At 51.1% G+C, this 18,184-nt stretch overlaps 1 protein-coding gene across 4 annotated transcripts in view; it reads right to left on the bottom strand.

The window, feature by feature from the left end:
* The window catches only part of Usp2 (ubiquitin specific peptidase 2), a 28,337-nt gene extending 12,829 nt beyond the window's left edge, over window positions 1–15,508 (bottom strand). The window contains exons 1-3 of one of the 4 annotated variants that reach the window (XM_029543186.1): window positions 12,986–13,005; window positions 10,166–10,721; window positions 6,488–7,326 (exon numbers count right to left, since the gene is read on the bottom strand). In XM_029543186.1, coding sequence (XP_029399046.1) covers window positions 6,488–7,285 — 798 coding nt within the window. In that variant the 5' untranslated portion in view covers window positions 7,286–7,326; window positions 10,166–10,721; window positions 12,986–13,005. Of the gene's footprint in view, window positions 1–6,487; window positions 7,327–10,165; window positions 10,722–12,985; window positions 13,095–15,308 lie in introns of those variants that run through there. The other 3 variants (XM_021206534.1, XM_021206535.1, XM_029543187.1) reach the window with 3 other exon arrangements.
* Between the last annotated feature and the right edge of the window lie 2,676 nt (window positions 15,509–18,184).

Genomic DNA, 18,184 nt, shown 5'->3' with positions numbered 1-18,184 from the left:
GCCTGGGCAAGTATGATCAAAATGCATTAGATGCTTGTATGAGGATGTCATACTGAATCTATTGTGTATAATTACACATGTTAACAGAAAACATTAAGGAAACAATATGTGAGGGCTGGTGAGATGGCTCATCTGGTATAGGTGACTGCCACCAAGCCTGATGATCTGAGTTGGAACTCTCCATTGCATTGGTAGAAGGAGAGAGATATAAGTAAATGAAAGTAATAAAGACAGGCATGCTAGATGCAGTTCAGTTGGTAGAGTGTTTGCCCAGCATGCACAAAGCCCTAGATTCAGTCCCCAACATCACATAAACTTACATACATATATGTAATCCCAAGAGATGAGAAGCCCAAGGTCACCCTTAACTATATGGCTATATAAGGCTAGCCCAGGTCAAGGCCACACACACACACACACACACACACACACACACACCATTAAGGCCCTTGAATGACTAAGCAGCACTGGGCTATGGGCTTTATATATACTATGCTGGTTAATTTCCATCAAGTACACCATGAAGCTTTAACTATTCTCGCCAGGGGCCTTTAATCCCAGCATTTGGGAGGCAGAGGCAGGAGGACTTCTGAGTTCGAGGCCAGCCTGGTCTACAGAGTGAGTTCCAGAATAGCTAGGGCTACACAGAGAAACCCAGTCTGGAAAAAACAAATTAAACAAACAAACAAACGTATTACTTCTCGTTTATAGGTGAGGGACTTTATGTGCCAGAAGGGCTTGTGTTCTGTCAGGACCTCAAAACTAATGACTGTGTAGGGCATTGAACCCAGACTTGTCTTTTAAAACAGGTACTAAGAAATTCTAGGGTGTTCCTCCTTTTTTTCTGTCTACTTGTAAATTCTATTCAAAACTCAAGTTTTGCCAGATGTGGTGATGCACATTTATAATCCCAGCATTTGAGAGGCAGAGACAGGACATCTGTAAAAGCCAGGCTGGGTTACATAAGACCCTGTCTTAAAAAACACATAGACCAGTTCCCCGAGCAGATGGAAGCCCCCAGCCTTGATCCGTTGGACCACAAAAGCCAAACCAAATCAACTGCTGCTTGGGTTTTTTTTTGGGGGGGGGAGGGCACAGTTCAGTGGAAGAGTTAGGCCTTGAACTTGACCCCCAGAGCTACAACAAACAAAACAGCAACTCTAAGCCTTCTATAAAGCCTTCCCTAATGAATTCTGCCCAGTTCTAAACACTCATTACTTCATCCCCTCAACTTGCACACTGTTAATTTATCTGAATATGTTTATCTTTGTTTTATAGCTGTAAAACTTGCAAACGGTCTCAGATGCTGTGTGGCTTGTCTTGGTTGCTCCAGCACTCTGGACGTCCTCAGGGCAGGGCTGGAGGTTCCTTAATGAGGGAGGTCTTAATGAAAAGGGCCAGACTGAACTCTGCTGAGAATCCTGCATGTTGCAGTTGATCTCAAGGGGAAGGGGTGTGTCTGGTTTTACATGCTGAGCAAGTGTGCTGTGGGCGGGGTACTGTCCAAGAGATGCTCACCCACTGTAGCATGGCCTCTGTCCCCATGACTTAGACTTAATGACATGTGCACTCCCATCTTGGCACTGTGCCAGCATGCTCTCCCTCTTCCCTGGGATGCAAGAGGTTGCCGGGGAGCTGTGGGTGTTTCTGGTAGCAGGGAGGGACAGATGGGGGAAAGCTGTTGCCTGGATGTATTTTGAGAAATCTAGGGTGAGTGAAACAGATTCACACAGCGTCCAGTCTTGTCCAGCAGGTCTGACTGCTGCTAAATGCAGCCGAGGAAGATCTCTGGCTTATTCCTCAACTCGCCAAATTCCTGTGAGACCCTTTCTTCTCAGAGCCTTTTCCTAAAGTGGACTCAGTAAAAGGGAGATAATCCTTTGGGGTCTGAATCTGGTTGAGGCTCCATGACTCAAGTCTGAAATCTACAGAGCCATGTGGGCTATGTTGAGTCTTACAGCCCAAAGCTACCGTTTCTCTGAGCTCTTTCCTGCCTCTGGTGTAGGGCGGGTCATTTTCTTTACCTCAGTCGGGGTTCACTGTACAAGGACAGGGACTGAAACTATCCTGCTGTTCTCAGACCTCAGTGGGTGGCTTTGTCTAGGGTTTGGTGATGCAGCTCAGGCTCAGGAAGATGTCTCAAGGCCAATGGCCCAGATCCTAGCAAGTGCCTCTCTGCTGGTAAGACTGAGGCCTGAGAAGGCAGGGGCTCTGAGTTTTTGGGAAGGTTTTGTGGGTTTCCAGCCCACGGTGTACTTTACAGAGGAGAGTCAGTTTACCCGTCCTGTCAGCAGTAGGAAACTATTTCCTTGTAGGAATTAGACCCCCACAGGTCAAATGTTCTGTGCTCTTTCAAGCCCCAGGAGAACTGGCCTGAACCAGCCGTATTCTAGAAGCCCACACACTTCCTTCTATTGCTTATAGCTCTGTCTCGGGTGGTAGTTTTATGTATCCATTGAGGTAAGAGGGGGCAAGGGACCACGTGCGCAGCTCTGAGCTCTGAACATGATGTTTGTTCCTGAGGCTGATGGTCAATGGGGCGGGTCCCCCAGGGGCAGGGAACATTTTGCTAGGCTTGGATTAACTTGTGTTCCTTTGCCCCACCCCAGCACCATATTAACTTAAAGTGACATCCTGGAGTGTGGTGGGGGGAGGGGAGTGGCTGAAGGGAAGACAGGATGGATGAAGGGTTCAGGACATCAACTGAGAAATGGAGCTGGAAAGTAATGACAAGGACAGCTGCCAGGTCACTGCCCATAGCGAGTCTTTCCGTGACGGAGACATTAGCATTACAGAGATTCTGACAACCATGCCCAGACCCTCTGCCCTTCCTCCTCAGGAGCTAGGGCTTGTTCTGGTCCTGGGGATTCTCACACTACGTTTCTTCTGAGTGCCTTTAGCACAGACAGGGACCCTCAGGAAGTATGGCCTCCTTGGAGCTGTTGAGGAGGTGGCTGGGGTGGGCCAGGTAAGGATGGGTTTCAGGGTCTCAGGTTGGCGATCTGGACAAATAAGACAGAAGAGGTACAGTCCAGTGTGGCTTGAGTCAACAGAGTGAGAAGGCAGGGGGACAGGAGAGGAAGGTCCACTTTTTTGGTTCTCAGTCTCTGCCATCCTCCACTTGTTCAAGTCCAGAGTCCCACCCGAGAGGAGGATCACGTGACCGTGGCTTATATAATCTCCCTGTCACTGAACAGCTGGAACCCAAGGCTTCAGAACATGAGTCAGCAACCCCAGTGGCAGACAGGACCCAGAGACTCAGATTCCATCACTCCTAGAAACAGTTCCCCCGAGCAGGGAGGAAGGGCACTTAAGACCGTGTGTGGTGTGTGTGTGTGTGTGTGTGTGTGTGTGTGTGTGCATGCCAGAGAACAGCCTAGGCCAGACTGGGGGCCTCAGTCCCTGCCTCTGTGTGGAAGAGGCAGGTTCCTAGCCTGCTGACTATGCTTGCAAGGGCCCTGGGCCAACCCGTGGCTCTTCTTGGGGAGAGGAGGTGAGGCTTGGGAGGGGCAAGTGCACAGTCTGAGGCCAGCAGGCAGCATGCCAGGGCTGGCCACAGAGCAGCTGGGGGGTGGATCATAGGAGGATTAGGAGGGATTGTAGGGTTAAAGCCCAGGCCTGGCAGTGCTCAGTGGGAACAGCTTGTCCTTCCATAGGCCCCAGGAACAGAAGAGGTGGGGCGAGGGGGAACTGATGGGCTGGCGCTCTGGCTCTAGGTGCTCTGCAGGGCTGAGCCACCTGGGCTGGCTTACAAATCCTCACTGGGAGACACCTTGGTGGCTCCTGGCTCATCACCCTGCATTTTTAGGGAAAGTGGGGCCTCAGGGGGCGGGGGGGAGGAGACCCTCAGAACCCCAGGGCCAAGTTGCACCTTCACCCACTGGCATGCCGGTGGTGGTGCCTCCGTTACGCATGGTCAGCGGAGCCGGTGAAGCTCCAAGCTCAGGTTGGTCGTTACTGTCCTGTTGGTTGGAGATGCCTCCACCTTCATTGCTTGGTTTGAGCCTTGTGGCAACCCTGTGAGCCGGGCAGGGGCATCGTTCACTTTACAGAGGAGGAAATCTGTCCGAGCTGATAGGTATCCAAAGTTAAAGGGTCAGACTGTGCCTCTCAGAGGTCACGGGCAGCCTGTCTCAGCCTCAGGTGACCTCTCCCTTCCCTACCGCGGAAGACACACACACTCGGGCCCGCCTCCTGGTGTAACCATGGAGGCATGGATTTCCTGAAGTGAACTGAAGGCAAGGGCTGGCCTGCACTTCTCTTGTCTCCTCGAGCCAGGAGCAAAGATGGCTGACCTTTACTGAGTTCCCTACTATGTGTCAGGCTCTTAGAAACTAGGAGAGCTTTCATCTTACAGAAGAGCAAACAGACTTAGGAGTTAAGGAAACCGCCAGAGAAAGCCAGCTGGATGGCACAGAGTTCTCAGCTCCCCAGAGGTGTGCGCGGTACAGAGTTCAGAGTGAGAAGAAGCTCTGAGAAGAAGCCACACTTTTTTGGAAAGAAGCCATCCTGGGAGAACAGAGCTTACAGAGAAGATGGTGATGGGGCAGATTTCAAGGCACCCAAAAAGTTGCTCTCACTTCCTTAGGATGCAATCAACCCCTGGAAGGGGGCATAAGAGGGCAGGGGTGAGACCGTAGAAGTTTCTCTTGGTTGGTGATACTGTACTGAGCAGAGCTCAGGATGAAACACTAACTTGGCTTTAGGGCACTCCTGACCACCTACCTAACAGTGCTGTGCCTTGCTTCTAGGCCGGAGGGATGCAGGTTCTGGCGACTGAGTTTGCTCAAGGTATTTGTTACCCCACTGAGGTCTTTTCTGAAAACAACTCTCTCTGGCCCTGGGCTGGGGTAGGGCCAGGTGTCCCCAGGAGAAATGAGGGGAGAGGGGACAGCAGACTCCAGGAAGAGAGCGGCAAGTAGGCGGCTGTGAGGAAGATGACAAATAACAGCAGCTGCTGGGCGTCTGGAGTATACTGCAGCCTTTGGCCCAGAAGGCTCAGACAACCCCGAGAAGCCTGTAACAGGGCAGGTTTTAAGGCACTGTCCTGGGAGCGCTTGCTCCAGAGGGCCTGGCGGACTGTTAAGCCCATAGGTGATTCTACTGCCGAATGCCTGCGGGGCCCACAGAGAAGCATGCATATACAAGAAGAGTTCCTTTCTTCCAAGCAAATGAAGAGCTGGCAGAGGCTCCCTCCACTGAGAGGAGCCTTTTCACTGCCCATCACCTCTGTGAACAACACTGGACATGTCCCGAATGGACCCTACAGCGACCTGTGCCTGTAGCCAACCCCGATGGCTAGAGTCTGAATGTCCTGTGAGACACAGCTTTTCTATCTTCCGTGGTACTTCCCAGGTGGCCCAGCAAGGCCAAAACACTTCCAAGTGATACTGTCAACGTTGTCCCAAGGCCCTTTGTCATGACACACTTTAGCCTGTGACCCAGCTATGATCCCTAGTCCCGAACAAGCTCTCTAAAGCACTATTTCATGCTATGGCATAGCTCTCCTTTACAAAGGACATACGCTCTAGAAGGAGGGGTACGTAAGGAAACAGAGAACACAGAGCCCTATCCTCGTACCCACACGCTCGCCTACCTATGTGTTCTTCCACCCATCCACCCACCACCCCGCCCCTCCCCAGTCTAATCACCCATCCATCCATCCATGCAATCAGCAGGTCAGCTGAGCTCTGAGTTGCCAGAGGCACGGGAAGGAGGTAGAGATACAATCACTTTAAATCTCCGAGAGCTCGCCACCTATTGGACACACGGATAACTACAGGAGGGAAGGAGAGCAGTCACTGCCCCAGGGAGGTGTGTTCAGGGATTAGGTGCGAGGGAGACCATGCCAGCCCTAGGTTAATCTCCAACAGAGCCTCTCCCCTCATTCCAGCCCAGGCAAGCTGGAGCGCCGAGGTATTAGATCATCTCTATCTCTGGACAAGAGACTCTACACTATTTTCTCCAAAGATACAACCCTACTCTCCAGATACTTGAACCTAAGCCTGCCGGCATCAGGGGAAAGAGTCCTGCTACTCCTAATATCTCATGCCTGGACAAGAAGAGAACCATCCAGAGCAAGGATGGGGGTGGGAGGATGGCTCTCTCTCCACAGGTAACATGGTGATCACACTTCTACTGCCACATCCAGCCCTGGATGGACCAGAGCCCACAGGGGAAAGACCCTGACATTTTGGATGGGAGATCACAGAGTGAGAAGAACAGCAGGCAGGGGACGGGTCTGAGCCTTCTAGAGCACACCCTTGGACCATTCCCACATGTGTAGGTCTTTGAAGCACGGGCCAGCCCCTTCCCCATGGCTCTGAGCCATGGGGCCACCAAGTCATGCTTGATCATCGTGGAGGATGATCTCCGCTGCTTGTCCGCCACCAATCATCAGTCAGGTTGGGAGTTCTGTTCCTAGCCTGGCTCTTTGTGACACCGCTGTCTCCCCAGTCCCTCACTGGCTCCCCAAGTGTAAACTCACCATGGTGTCTCGCCCTGGAGAACTGGAGCGGCTGGGCCCAGAGGCCTGGCCCTTGCTCTTCTCCCACAGTGTGTAGCGGCCACTTGGTCGGTAGGTGGGACTGAGGACTTCGGGGACTCGGGAGGGAGGAGGGGCTTGCATGAGCACCTGTGGTGCACTGCCCTTTCGACCATAGTTCTCCAGATAGTCTGTTAGGTACTCGGAACGGCTGGCGGCTTGGTAGAGGCCCTGCAGGGCACAGAGCTCCTTACGAGTACGGGCCAGCATGGGGCTGCGACCCAGGTTTCCGGGGTCTATCCTAAAGCCCTCTGAGGTCCGGTAGCCATCTGAAGTCCGGAGGCTGGAGAAATCCCGGGCCAGGTCTGACTGGCTGTTCGATTTCTTCTGGCTCAGGGTCACCCCCTGGTCTCTGGCATTCATGGGCAGGTAGCTGAGGGAGTTGCTGGAAACTCCATAAGAAAATCCACTGCCTCCGTTGAGTCCACTGCCCAAGGGCCTTTCATTGCCACGGGTCTGGCTCTCTGACCGCTTACTACTCCCAATGCCGTCAGGTCTCAGCAGGGGGCGGCCCCTGTCACAGTCCAGGATGGAGGAGGGGCCATAGGTGCGGGGCCGTGGGAGGAAGCTGGTGGGGGAGACCGGCTTGAAACCAAGTTTTTCCTTCTCCAGGAAGGAGGCGGCCAGGTTGGCCCCATAAGAAGAAGGGGTATAGGTGCCATAGCCCGGTTTGGCATAGGGGGCATCTGTGTAGCGGGACGATTCTGTATAGCGCTTCAGGGTGGAGGAGAGCTGGGACATCCTTCAGGGTGGTACTCAGTGGGTACTGGGAGCCTCATGGGCTGAAAGACAAGGAGAGCAGTCGTCAAGGGCTCTGCGAAGCACCAGGCCCACCCTGTGCTCTGTGCTCGTTCTTTATGCCAGCTGGGCCAGGACCTTAGGGTTCAACAGGGGCCACTTGGGGCCTGTCTATAATAGGCTGGCTGGCTTCAGAGAAACACACATGCAAACGAAAGGCCCAGCCTCCCCAGCCTCTATGCCAGAGGCTCCAGCTGGATCTCATGTGGGTCTTTTCTTGTAAGTCTCAGCAGGAACTTTAAAGTTAGCAAGGGCTGGGGACTGGGGGGGGGGGAGAGGGATCCTACCACCCTCAGTGCACGGACTATGGTATAACGAGCATTTTGAGTTATAAATGCTTCCCTACCTTTGGCAAACAGTACTACCTTCAGGTATAAAAGACTCCCCCCACCCACCGGAAATGTCTGGAAGACTGTGAAGAAAAAGGGGGGGTGGTTCTCAGGAAAGGAAGTGATGGCAGGAGATGGGAGGGAACGGCTAGCCGAGGGGCTGGACCCTGGTCTCCAGACCTCCCTTAGTACTCTTCCTTGGATGCAGGTACCTGCTTGGTCACACAGGGGACCACACCGGGAACGCTGGTGAGGTAGAACCTAGCAATTCTCTTCCTGGAGTTTGGCCTTGTCTTCTCAGGGGAGCTTAGGAATCTATGATCTCCTAGGAGGTTCAGGACCCACGCAGGGGCCAAACTGATCCTGGTGTTACTTGACTTGTGCAAGAGGTGCCCCCTAGAGTCAAGATCCTGTACTGCAGACTGCAGACACTCCCAGACTTCAGGTTTTTGTAGATGAATCCCTGAATGTGGAGGTTGGACAGCCCTAAAAGCCATATATATACATTTTTTTTTAACCTATTGTATAGATATGGGCAGTGATGCTTGCTTGTCCAAATTCACCTGCTATGGAGAGTCAGGATTGGAACCCAGGTCGTGGCCCTGCTCCCTTTCACACCAGCCTTGCTTCTACCATTTCTCAGCAGAGTAGGGCAGCTCCAGGGACTCCTAGAACCCCTCCACCATGTGGCAAGAGGGGAGAAGGTGCTTTGGAGAAAGGGGCATGGAGGACCAGGCTCCTTTCTTCAGGGACTCTTAAGTGGGGGGGCGGGGCACAGGGTGGTGTGGGGGTCTGGAGACCTATCCAGGAATCTCAAGAGTAGCATACGATTTTTAAAATCTCTCTCCTCCCTCTTCTTCCCTTCTCTGTATGTGCATGTGTGTGTGAACACCACACACACACACACACACACACACACACACACACACACACACGACACATATATGAAAGTCAGAGGATAACTGGTAGGAATCAGCTCTATCTTTCCACCATGCGTGTTTGGGGGTTTGCCTGTTGGGTAGGTTAGGTTTGGCGGCAAGGGCTTTTACCTGCTGAGCCATCTCACTGGCCCCAGGGCTGGTTTTGACTCCCTCTGAGACAGACTAGTTGAGCAGTTACACTAGCTGTTGAACCTCCTTGAGCCCTGATTTCCTCCCTGTAAAGTTGCCTAATAACATCAGGATTCCTATCTCGCAGGACTGTTGTGAGGACTGAGATAATAACATGGGAAAGCGCTTAACAATGACTGGCTATTATCTTCTCTCCTAGCCAGCCCAGCCAGGCCGCCCAGCTCCACCCTTTGTAATCTATAATAATGGCAGGGCTGGCCATTCCCTGGCCTGGCCGGCTAGACCTCAGCCCAGGCGCCAGGCTTCCCCCTGCCACCCCCGGTGAGTTAAGTGGGTAGTGGGTAGACATCTAGCCATTCAGCAGACACTGGCTCACGCTGCCTACAGCTTACCTAGGCCAGCAGCCCAGCTCACCAGGGCAGGGAGGATGTGTGCCAAGCCCCAAACGCTGAGAGCTTGGCAGAAGGTTGTAGAAACTCAAGCCACTGAAGGCTCAGGAGAGAGGTAGAGGTGGAAGGTGAGGATGTGGCCACAGAATGGAGTTCCTTAACTGTGCCAGAGACCTCCGGTAGTTTTCAGTCCTGGCTGGCACCAGAAGGGCTGTCCATCTGACTGTCTCCCTTGCCTGGCTCAGGGGACCCCAACACCCTGTGTGGACACTTTTTGTCCACTCTGCCCCCTTCTCCCATGGAACTTCCAGTCTGCTCTGGGAGATGGTAACTGGGTGAGGGTCTGAAGTAAGGATAGTGGGAAATCACTGGGGGGGGTGGGGGTGGGGGTGGGGTGGGAAACAGAGGCCTAGTGATGGGGGCAGGGGACCTGTCCTGTTCTGTTTCATTTTGGAGAACTCAATAATGCAAAGTCAAAGAAACTCCAGGCCTTGGGAGCTGGGCTCTGGGACACCCAGCAGCCAATCAGATTGGCCCCCACCCTCAGCGTATGAGCTCATGGCTCCCCCCCCCCCCCCCANCTCTCCCTAGACTGAGGCTCCTAGGGAATTAGTATTCTGTGGGCACTGCCTCAAGACTGTGACCTCTCTTAGCCCAGAGGATGACGCACAAGTGCCCAGGCCAAACAAGATACAGCAACAGGGACAGACAGCACTGGCACTTTTAAGGCCTGACCCTGGAGCCCCATCTTCTAGCTCAGTCCCCAAACCCTGCTCTCTTGTCTGCTCCAATCTGGCTGGCAACTGCCAAGTCTCTCCTGTCCTGATAGTTCCACCAGTTGCTCTATCACAGCCCCTGGAAACTGCCAGCTCTGATGTCTACCTCACAGCTCCCAGGGTAGGAGAAGGTTTCTTTTTGGAGCAGAAACTTTGCACATATCTCTCCCCTCCACTAAGCCCTACTTTTGTTGGAGAAAAGTTTCAGCACCACAAAGGTGAAGAGACAGTTTACGACGTTAAAATCTCTTGGCATTACCTGGTCCTGCTGTCCCTGGAGGCTACTGAATGCACCATGGGTGGGAGCTTCGGTTGGGGAAATCTGCCTGTGGCCTTGCTGCGCAAGACAGGGACAGGAAGGGCAGCACTCACATGGCTTTGAGTCTCCCTGTTGCCACAGGAACGGCTGGGACTGAATGGCTCTTTCATGGGGCAGTGGGAGGCCAGCCTATTGGCTGGGATCCCCCACACTCCTCCCTGTCCACTGTGGGGCCCCTGCTGCCTGGCTCCTCTCATTGTTTTTCCAGAACTGGCAAGTTCAGGCATGTGGCTGCTGGCTGCGCTTCCCCGGGTGCCTGCCACCTTGGACAACGGGCAGTGGTGCGGCTGAGGCGGTAGTTCCTACCCATGGTCCTTCTTCACTCCATTTTTACAGAGATGTCCATGTCTCTCTTCTCGCTGAGAGTCTCCATCATTTTGCAAAGTTTCCCTAAGAAACTGACAATGGTGGCGTAGCTTCACACAGATGCACTTGGCTTCCTGTGGGGACACCGGAGCCATGCAGCTGTGGCTCCCAGCCAACCGGTCCCATACACCTACAGAGCAGGCATAGAATTCACTGAGGACCTTGAATGCAGCTTTTGACTTTGCCGGACAGCCTCGTCCTGTGTGCCCTCTGTCCTCCCTACCCTTCCTGGCAGTGTCCTCAAATGTAGATTCCTAAAAAAAAATCTCAGGGCAGATGCAAGCTTGAACTTTTTCAGACACATAAATTCTCAGGCTTACAAACATAATTGTGAGGGCTATATTGTTTGCATTAAATGAAAATGAAAAGGAATCTGTATTTCTAAATGTACAAGAAATTTAAATAGTGATTTTTTTTTTCTTTTTTGGGTAAGTCTTACTTTATAGCCTAGGCTAATCTCAAAGTTCCTGTCTTGTCTCATGTCCCAAGTGTTGTGGCTGTTAAGTATGAGCCCCTGCCCAATAGTGAAACTAAGTTTTATTGTTCTTATTTCAGATCTTCACAGGTCTTAACATTTAAAATGGCACCGACTTTGGGCTATAGTGCACCAACTCAGCCCTCCCTTTAAGCAGTCATGTTATCAATACATCGATGCATCGACCTGCAGGTAAGGGAACAATTCTTTCTGCAAGCAATGTGGATCATCTCCTACAGTCAGGCTGCTGGAGTGCCGGCGCTGGCTGGGACTGAGCCCTGTCCACTACAGCTACTCTGAAGCCATCTATCCCCTGTCCCAAAATCAGCCTGTGGAGTCAAGGGAGAACCCCTCCAGGATGCAGATGTCCTTTATCCAGCTGGGAGAGAAGACGCCTTGCGGAAGCAGCCCCTGGATTTTCCACTGTAAGTGAATGAACACGAAGCCTAGTGTAACCCGAGCTGCAGCACAGCACCGATCGGCTGGGAGATGGTGAGAGAGGCCTCTATTTCATCTGCTCTGCCAAGCTCTGTGTGTCCCCTGGTACTGGCATCTACCCCAGCACAGGCTCCTGGGCCCCAACCTAGTGGCGGACATATCCCTGAGCCTCCTTCCCCTAGCTGCTATTTAGCCCACTCCCCAAGGGTACCCACAATAGGTGAGACAGGGGTTGAGATGAACCCCGTTCCCTTGAGGCGGCCAACCACCTGGCATCATCAAGTCACTGTCATCAGTCACTGTCATTTCCTGTCGCTCACGTGAAGGGCTCCCTAACCTGCCCAGCTAGAGGAGGGACTTAAGCCTCAAGAATCCCAGGCACTCCTGGCCCTGGAGGCAGAGGACGGGTGATGCACCACATCTTAGCAGAGTCCGTGCTCCCTTCTGTCTGGATGTGCTCATCTTTCCGAGGCAAAGGCCTGTCTGTGTCTGTAGCTTTGTCACTGCCCCCACTTACCTCCTCTACCCCATAAGACACCATGGACACACCCCAAACAGCACTAAGTCCCTTTTCTCCTACCCAGATGTTCAGGGCAGGTCAGGGGGAGTCCCAGTCAGTCTCACCAGCTGATTGGGAACGTCCTCAATGGTGACCTCAGAGCTTCCCAAAGCTGCTTGCTAACTGTATCAGAATGTGCTGACCCGAGGAGTAAGAGGTGAGAGGGACACCCTGTCACACCCATGACCCTTCCTCCTGGCTGTTTGGATCCCTTGCCACACTCTCTGGCCCCAAGTGTCCACCCTGGCAGATGTGGGGAAAATGGCAAGAGGTCTACATTCCCGAGTTATGCCTCTTGAGCCCCGAGCCTGACCCTCTGACCTGGTGCTAGCATCCCTTTCTATGAGAGGTTGGTTGATAGCAACCCACCCACTTTTATCAAAGAATCCTCTCAACTTCGGGGGCTGGCGGGGAGGGTCCTGTAAAGGAACTTGTGCAGGTCTCCATTTCTCTTGCATTTAGGAGGTGCCCAGAACTTGGGAGGGGATGGGAGATGAGGAGGTGAAGAGATCCGAGATGAAAGAGATTAGGACAAGGATCCTGGCTTGTGGAGAAGTGGGTGGGCCCAGGAGGGCTCATTACAGGGTGGTTTTTTTTTTTTTTTTTTGACTTGGGGTTAGAAGAATGGCTATCTTTACAAGTCCAAGAAAAGGAAAAGAAACAGGCTTCCTAGAAGCAGAAGGTAGGCTGCAATTTTCTTTCCCATCCCCCATGCCCAAGTACCCCTCGTAGGGCTCCCTGATCTGGAGTGCCTTCGCTCCCCCCTCCTCTAGGGCTTCAGTTGTCCTCTGTCCCCATACCCTGAGGAACACTTACTGCACTCACTGGGTTCAGTGGATGGCCTCCCAAATGCTCTCCCCCACACACTGAGGGCTTACTTAACTGTCCTTGAAGCTCAGACACCAAAGGGAGAGTTACCGACCTGTGTCCGGGGAGGGGGGCACTGGATGGAGCCTGGGGGCTTCTTTCCCCGAAGGGAAAAGACTGCCGTGTAGCCTCCAGAGGCTGGAGTCTGACGGGGCTGGGTAATCCGGAGCTCAGGTTACGCTAGCTAGATATATATAGTATCTTATCTGACCTCTCAGAGATGGCAACTCACTTGCATTCCAAGCCCCAGGAGAATTAAAGGGGCAGTGACAGGCCCACTGTCCACCTGATGCCTAGTGGCTGGGGGAAAGCTGAGAATGAGCTAGAATCCTGGGAAGGGATATTTGGAAATAACAGGGAGGATCAAGGGGGTGGGGGTGGGGCAGAGGGCTGGGGATAAATTTGAGTCCCATACATGGAGAAGGTGGATTCTCTAGTGCCATCAGTCACAGGTTGAGCGAACAGGAAGAGGCCAAACTGCTAACCCAGATGCTAGAATTTTAGGATAGGGAGGACCTAGTTCGTCCTGTGGACATGGACAGAGAGGGGTGGTGGATCAGCGCTTGGGTTTCAGTCCACTGCTGTTTTTAAGGTGGACTTGTAGGTCTAGGCCTGAATTCTTACTCTCCCCCCTTACTGGATCTAAGATAGCTTGAGAGGATACTTAAGGCTCTGAATCTTAGCTATGTAGTTTATAAACCATGAATAATAGAGCAAGCATGGTGGCGCACGCCTTTTATCCCAGCACTTGGGAGACAGAAACAGGCAGATCTCTGAGTTCAAGGACAGCCTGGTCTACAAAGCAGATAGCAGATACACAAAGAAACTCTGTCTCAAAACAACAAAAACAAACACAAACAAATAAAAAACTCGAAGGAACAAACAAAAACCATTAATAATAACAGTCGTGACTATGTTTCACAATGGTGGGGATAAAATAATAGTTTTAAGTCTCCTGGAACATAGCAAGAGTTCAATATGCAACAAGCTTATTGGCCGTGTTCACTCGTCTAGTCACTAATGTGAGTTGTAGCAGGCAACCCTTCCTAGAAGAAAAAGACCTTGGGCCACCCCTCAGGGGACTGCTGGTGCCAAATACTATTCCTGCGGTTTTCTGAAACAGTCCACATCCCCCAAATGGTCAGACAGACTTTGCCACTTTCCCAAGGCGACAGGCCAAGCCTACTTCAGATCCTTTCCCCTTTGTTCAGAAAAAAAAAAAAAAAAAAAATCAAGTGTGGCTTCCCTGGGCTGCCAGGGGAGTGCATGGCTCCAGAGGGGGCAGTTCCAGTCTACCTGTTAGAGGGCTCAGGGATCCAGGGTGTCAAAGGCAGGCTGGACAGGGTCATGAGAGGAGGACCTCTCTGGCCTCGGTGCACCTGTCTGCTCCCAAGATGATTCTTCTGTTTCTTGATGGCTCTCCCTGGAGACTGGAAGGCCCGAGGGCTGGTGCCTCCACCCTGTCTCAGCACAAGGTACTGACTCAGACTGGGTCCTGGTGATGCACTTTAGAGGACGCCCTCATTCCAATCCTCATTCCAGAGCGGCATGTGTCTACAGCATCAAAGAGTAGGGGACATCCCCCACCCCAGCCCATCCATCAGTTTTCCATGCCTCTTGTTGTTTGACGTAAGAGTGTGTGTGTGTGTGTGTGTGTGTGTGTGTGTGCAAGCTTATATGCCTGTGTTTGGAGAGATAAGCAGCCCCTACTAGAATCTTCAACACAACTTCATTCTCAAAAGCTCTGGAGTTAAGAGCTAAGAGTTCTCTTTTCACCGAAGGCCTAGAAACGGTTGACCAGGACTCCCCTGGGCAAGTCGCATGTCAGAGAACATTGCATGGCTGCTTTTGTTTTGGGATTGGTGAGAATTTCAAAGTTGCCTCTTTCTGATTTGAGATTGGTGGAAAAATTTTCCCTTCCGCTTAACTGCTAGCTTCCCCTAAATCCCTTCCCCCGCTTTGGAAAACTGACCAAGAGACAGCCCCGGGATGTTTAACAACAGGGAGGTTGTTAGCTGCACACACACACACACACACACACACACACGTGGGGAGAGGGGGTGTCAGGGTCCAGGCATCATTCTCAGGCCACACAACACACAGGGCGGGGAGACCTGTACCCGCGGTTACAGTGTTTCCTCAGAACACACTGATCAGCACACAGATGGCTCTTCCTGGCACCCCGAGCTGTCAGCTGTCAGCCCCTCTCACACACTGGCACCCACAGCTGGAGTTCCCCCCTCCACACATCTGGCCCTCGCCCTACATTTCTCACGCCCAGACTGCCCAGGCTGCCTTTGACACCCTACTTTTCGAGTCTTAAAGCTGGTACTGACCCTGGCTTTTCCCTTCCCCGACCTGCGACAGGTGGCACGTACCTGCCTCTTCTCGGAGGATGGACGAGTCGAACCGGGCACAAGCATGGAGCTGCGGATGAGACCTGGCTGGTACTGGCGCGGCGCAGCGAGCAGTGGCTGACGCAGAGGGCTCCCTGGCCTCGCTCGGTGCCTGCCCGCCTCTCCCCCACCTCCGCCGGGGGCCCAGAAAGGACCTCCCCGGGAAATCGGCGCCACCCAGCGGGCAGCAGCCTCATTGCGCCCGGGCCGGCCAAGCCACACCCCGCGTTTGCGTCACTGATATACGTCACGGCTATTGGCTTGTTCCTATTGTTGCGTCAGTAGAGCCCCGCCCGGCGCTGGTCTCCCAGGTAACCGGGTATATACAGAGAACCACGTGGAGAAAAAGCACGCCTGTTTGGAGCTGGTGGCTCAAGGAAAGAAGTGGACTGGAATCTGATAGGTCCCGGCGCTGGGATGACGGAGACAGAAGCGTCACATCACGGGAAAAGGCAACACACCAGCTTTCAGATCTTAGAGAAGGCTTTCCTACCGGGCTGGGAATGTTCTATTCCATAGACTCTTTTGCTGCCTACCTTTTTATTTTATTTATTTATGTTTAAAAATTGCATTTATTTAAACGAACAACCAAGTGTATCTCATAGCAGTATTTATAGAGCCCTGCCAGTCAATCAATAAGGTAAAAAAGATTATGTCCATTCGACATATTATCAACGTACGTTACTATTCAAATGACGCATTCTATGGGCTACTTATTAAGTACATTACTAGACATGGTGATAAGTACTTTGCATATATTAGTTTTCTCATTTAATCTTTTTAATGGTCCTGTAAAAGAACCACTATTATAGTCATCTATTGCACAATGTAGCTGAAGCCTAGGGAGACCATGTTCAGGTAGTAAATAAATGTCAAGTGTCTTTTACATGTCTACTAATACAGTTCATTTGGGTGACAACTGGGAGAACTTAGCCCAAGAAAGGATGGAATTTCATCTAAGCTATCAGGTTTAGAATAAGAAAAAGATGCAATGAGTATTTTTATTTAAGCAAATGACTTTATTTTTAATCAATTAGTTATTGTGCGCTATGATGCTTTGCTTGCATGTATGATTGATCCCCTGGAGGTGGAGTTACAGACAGTTGTAAGCTGCCATTTAGATTTGGGGAATTGAACCCTGGTTCTTTAGAAAGAGTTGACAGTGCTCTTAACCGCTGAGCCATCTCTCCAGCCTGCAAACTTGACTTCTAAGAGTTATTTATTGTCTAGTTAAGTAATACCCCTAAGAGAAATCAGAGTTATTCTTTTTTAAAAAATAATTTATTTTCATTTTATGTGCATTAGTGTTTGGCCTGCGTGTATGTCTGTGTTGAGGTATCAGACATTGGAGTTACAGACAGTTGTGAGCTGCCATGTGGTTGCTGGGAATTGAACCCAGGTCTTCTGGAAGAGCAGTCAGTGCTCTTAACCACTGAGCCAGCCATCTCTTTAGCCCCTCTTCTCCCTCCCCCCCCCAAGACAAGGTTTTTCTATGTAGTCCTGGAACTCACTCTGTAGTCCAGGCTATCCTTGAACTCACAGAGATCCACCTGCCTCTGCACCAACTCACATGGTCTGAGCTCCAAATGTGCATGTGCACACAAACACATAAACAAAAATCATAAAAACAGAATACAACAAAAGTGAAATGCTGGGCTGGAGAGATGGCTCAGCGGTTAAGAGCACTGGCTGCTCTTCCAGAGGNCCTGAGTTCAAATCCCAGCAACAACATGGTGACTCACAACCATCTGTAATGGGATCCGATGCCCTCTTCTGGTGTGTCTGAAGACAGTGACAGAGCGATAGTGTACTCACAGACATGAAATAAATAAATAAATCTAAAAAAAAAAAAAAGAAGTGAAATGCTAACCCTGTTAGGTTTCCTCTTTTAAAAAAAAGGAACCAAGGCAAATCTTGATATATTCCCCCCTTTTGATATTTTTTAAAATTTTTATTTAAAAAGATTTAGTTTTATGTATATGAGTACTCTATTTGCATATATACCTACATGTCAGAAGAGGGCATCAGATCCCATTACAGATGTGGTTGCTGGGAACTGAACTCAGGACCTCTGGAAAAGTAGCCAGTTCCCTTAACCACTGAGCCTGCTCCCACTTTTTTTTTTTTTTTTTAAAAGATTTATTTATTTATTATATTTAAGTACACTGTAGCTGTCTTTAGACACTCCAGAAGAGGGCGCCAGATCTCGTTACAGATGGTTGTGAGCCACCNTGTGGTTCTGGGAATTGAACTCAGAACCTTTGGAAGAGCAGTCAGTGCTCTTAACGCTGAGCCATCTCTCCAGCCCCTCCCACTTGGTTTTTATACCCTACCCTTCTTCCTCACTGATGAGGAAAGCTGCCCAACCAAGTAGGCTGGTGCCAAGAAAAGTCCCAAGACTTCAGTTTTGCCTGCATCGTTAATTCTCCTAAACCCTTAGCTCCTCCCCTGAATTTTTTCCCCCAATATCACGATGTGTCCTCACTTTCAAGTTTCTTCTCATATTTCCCAAAGAATGTAGACACAACCAGAAGGCAATACTTAAATTCTTTTTTTTTTTTTTTTTTTTTTTTTTAAGATTTATGTAAGCCGGGCATGGTGGTGCACGCCTTTAATCCCAGCACTCGGGAGGCAGAGGCAGGCGGATTTCTGAGTTTGAGGCCAGCCTGGTCTGCATACAGTGACACATTTAAAAAAAAAAAAAAAAATTTATTATATGTAAGTATACTGTAGCTATCTTCAGACACCCCAGAAGGGGGCATCAGATCCCATTACAGATGGTTATGAGCCACCATGTGGTTGCTGGGATTGAACTCAGGACCTTCAGAAAAGCAGTCAGTGCTCTTAACCACTGAGTC

This window comes from Mus pahari, chromosome 10 (genome assembly GCF_900095145.1).
Source record: "Mus pahari chromosome 10, PAHARI_EIJ_v1.1, whole genome shotgun sequence".
NCBI lineage: Eukaryota > Metazoa > Chordata > Mammalia > Rodentia > Muridae > Mus > Mus pahari.
This window is presented reverse-complemented; position numbering and strand designations above follow the sequence as displayed.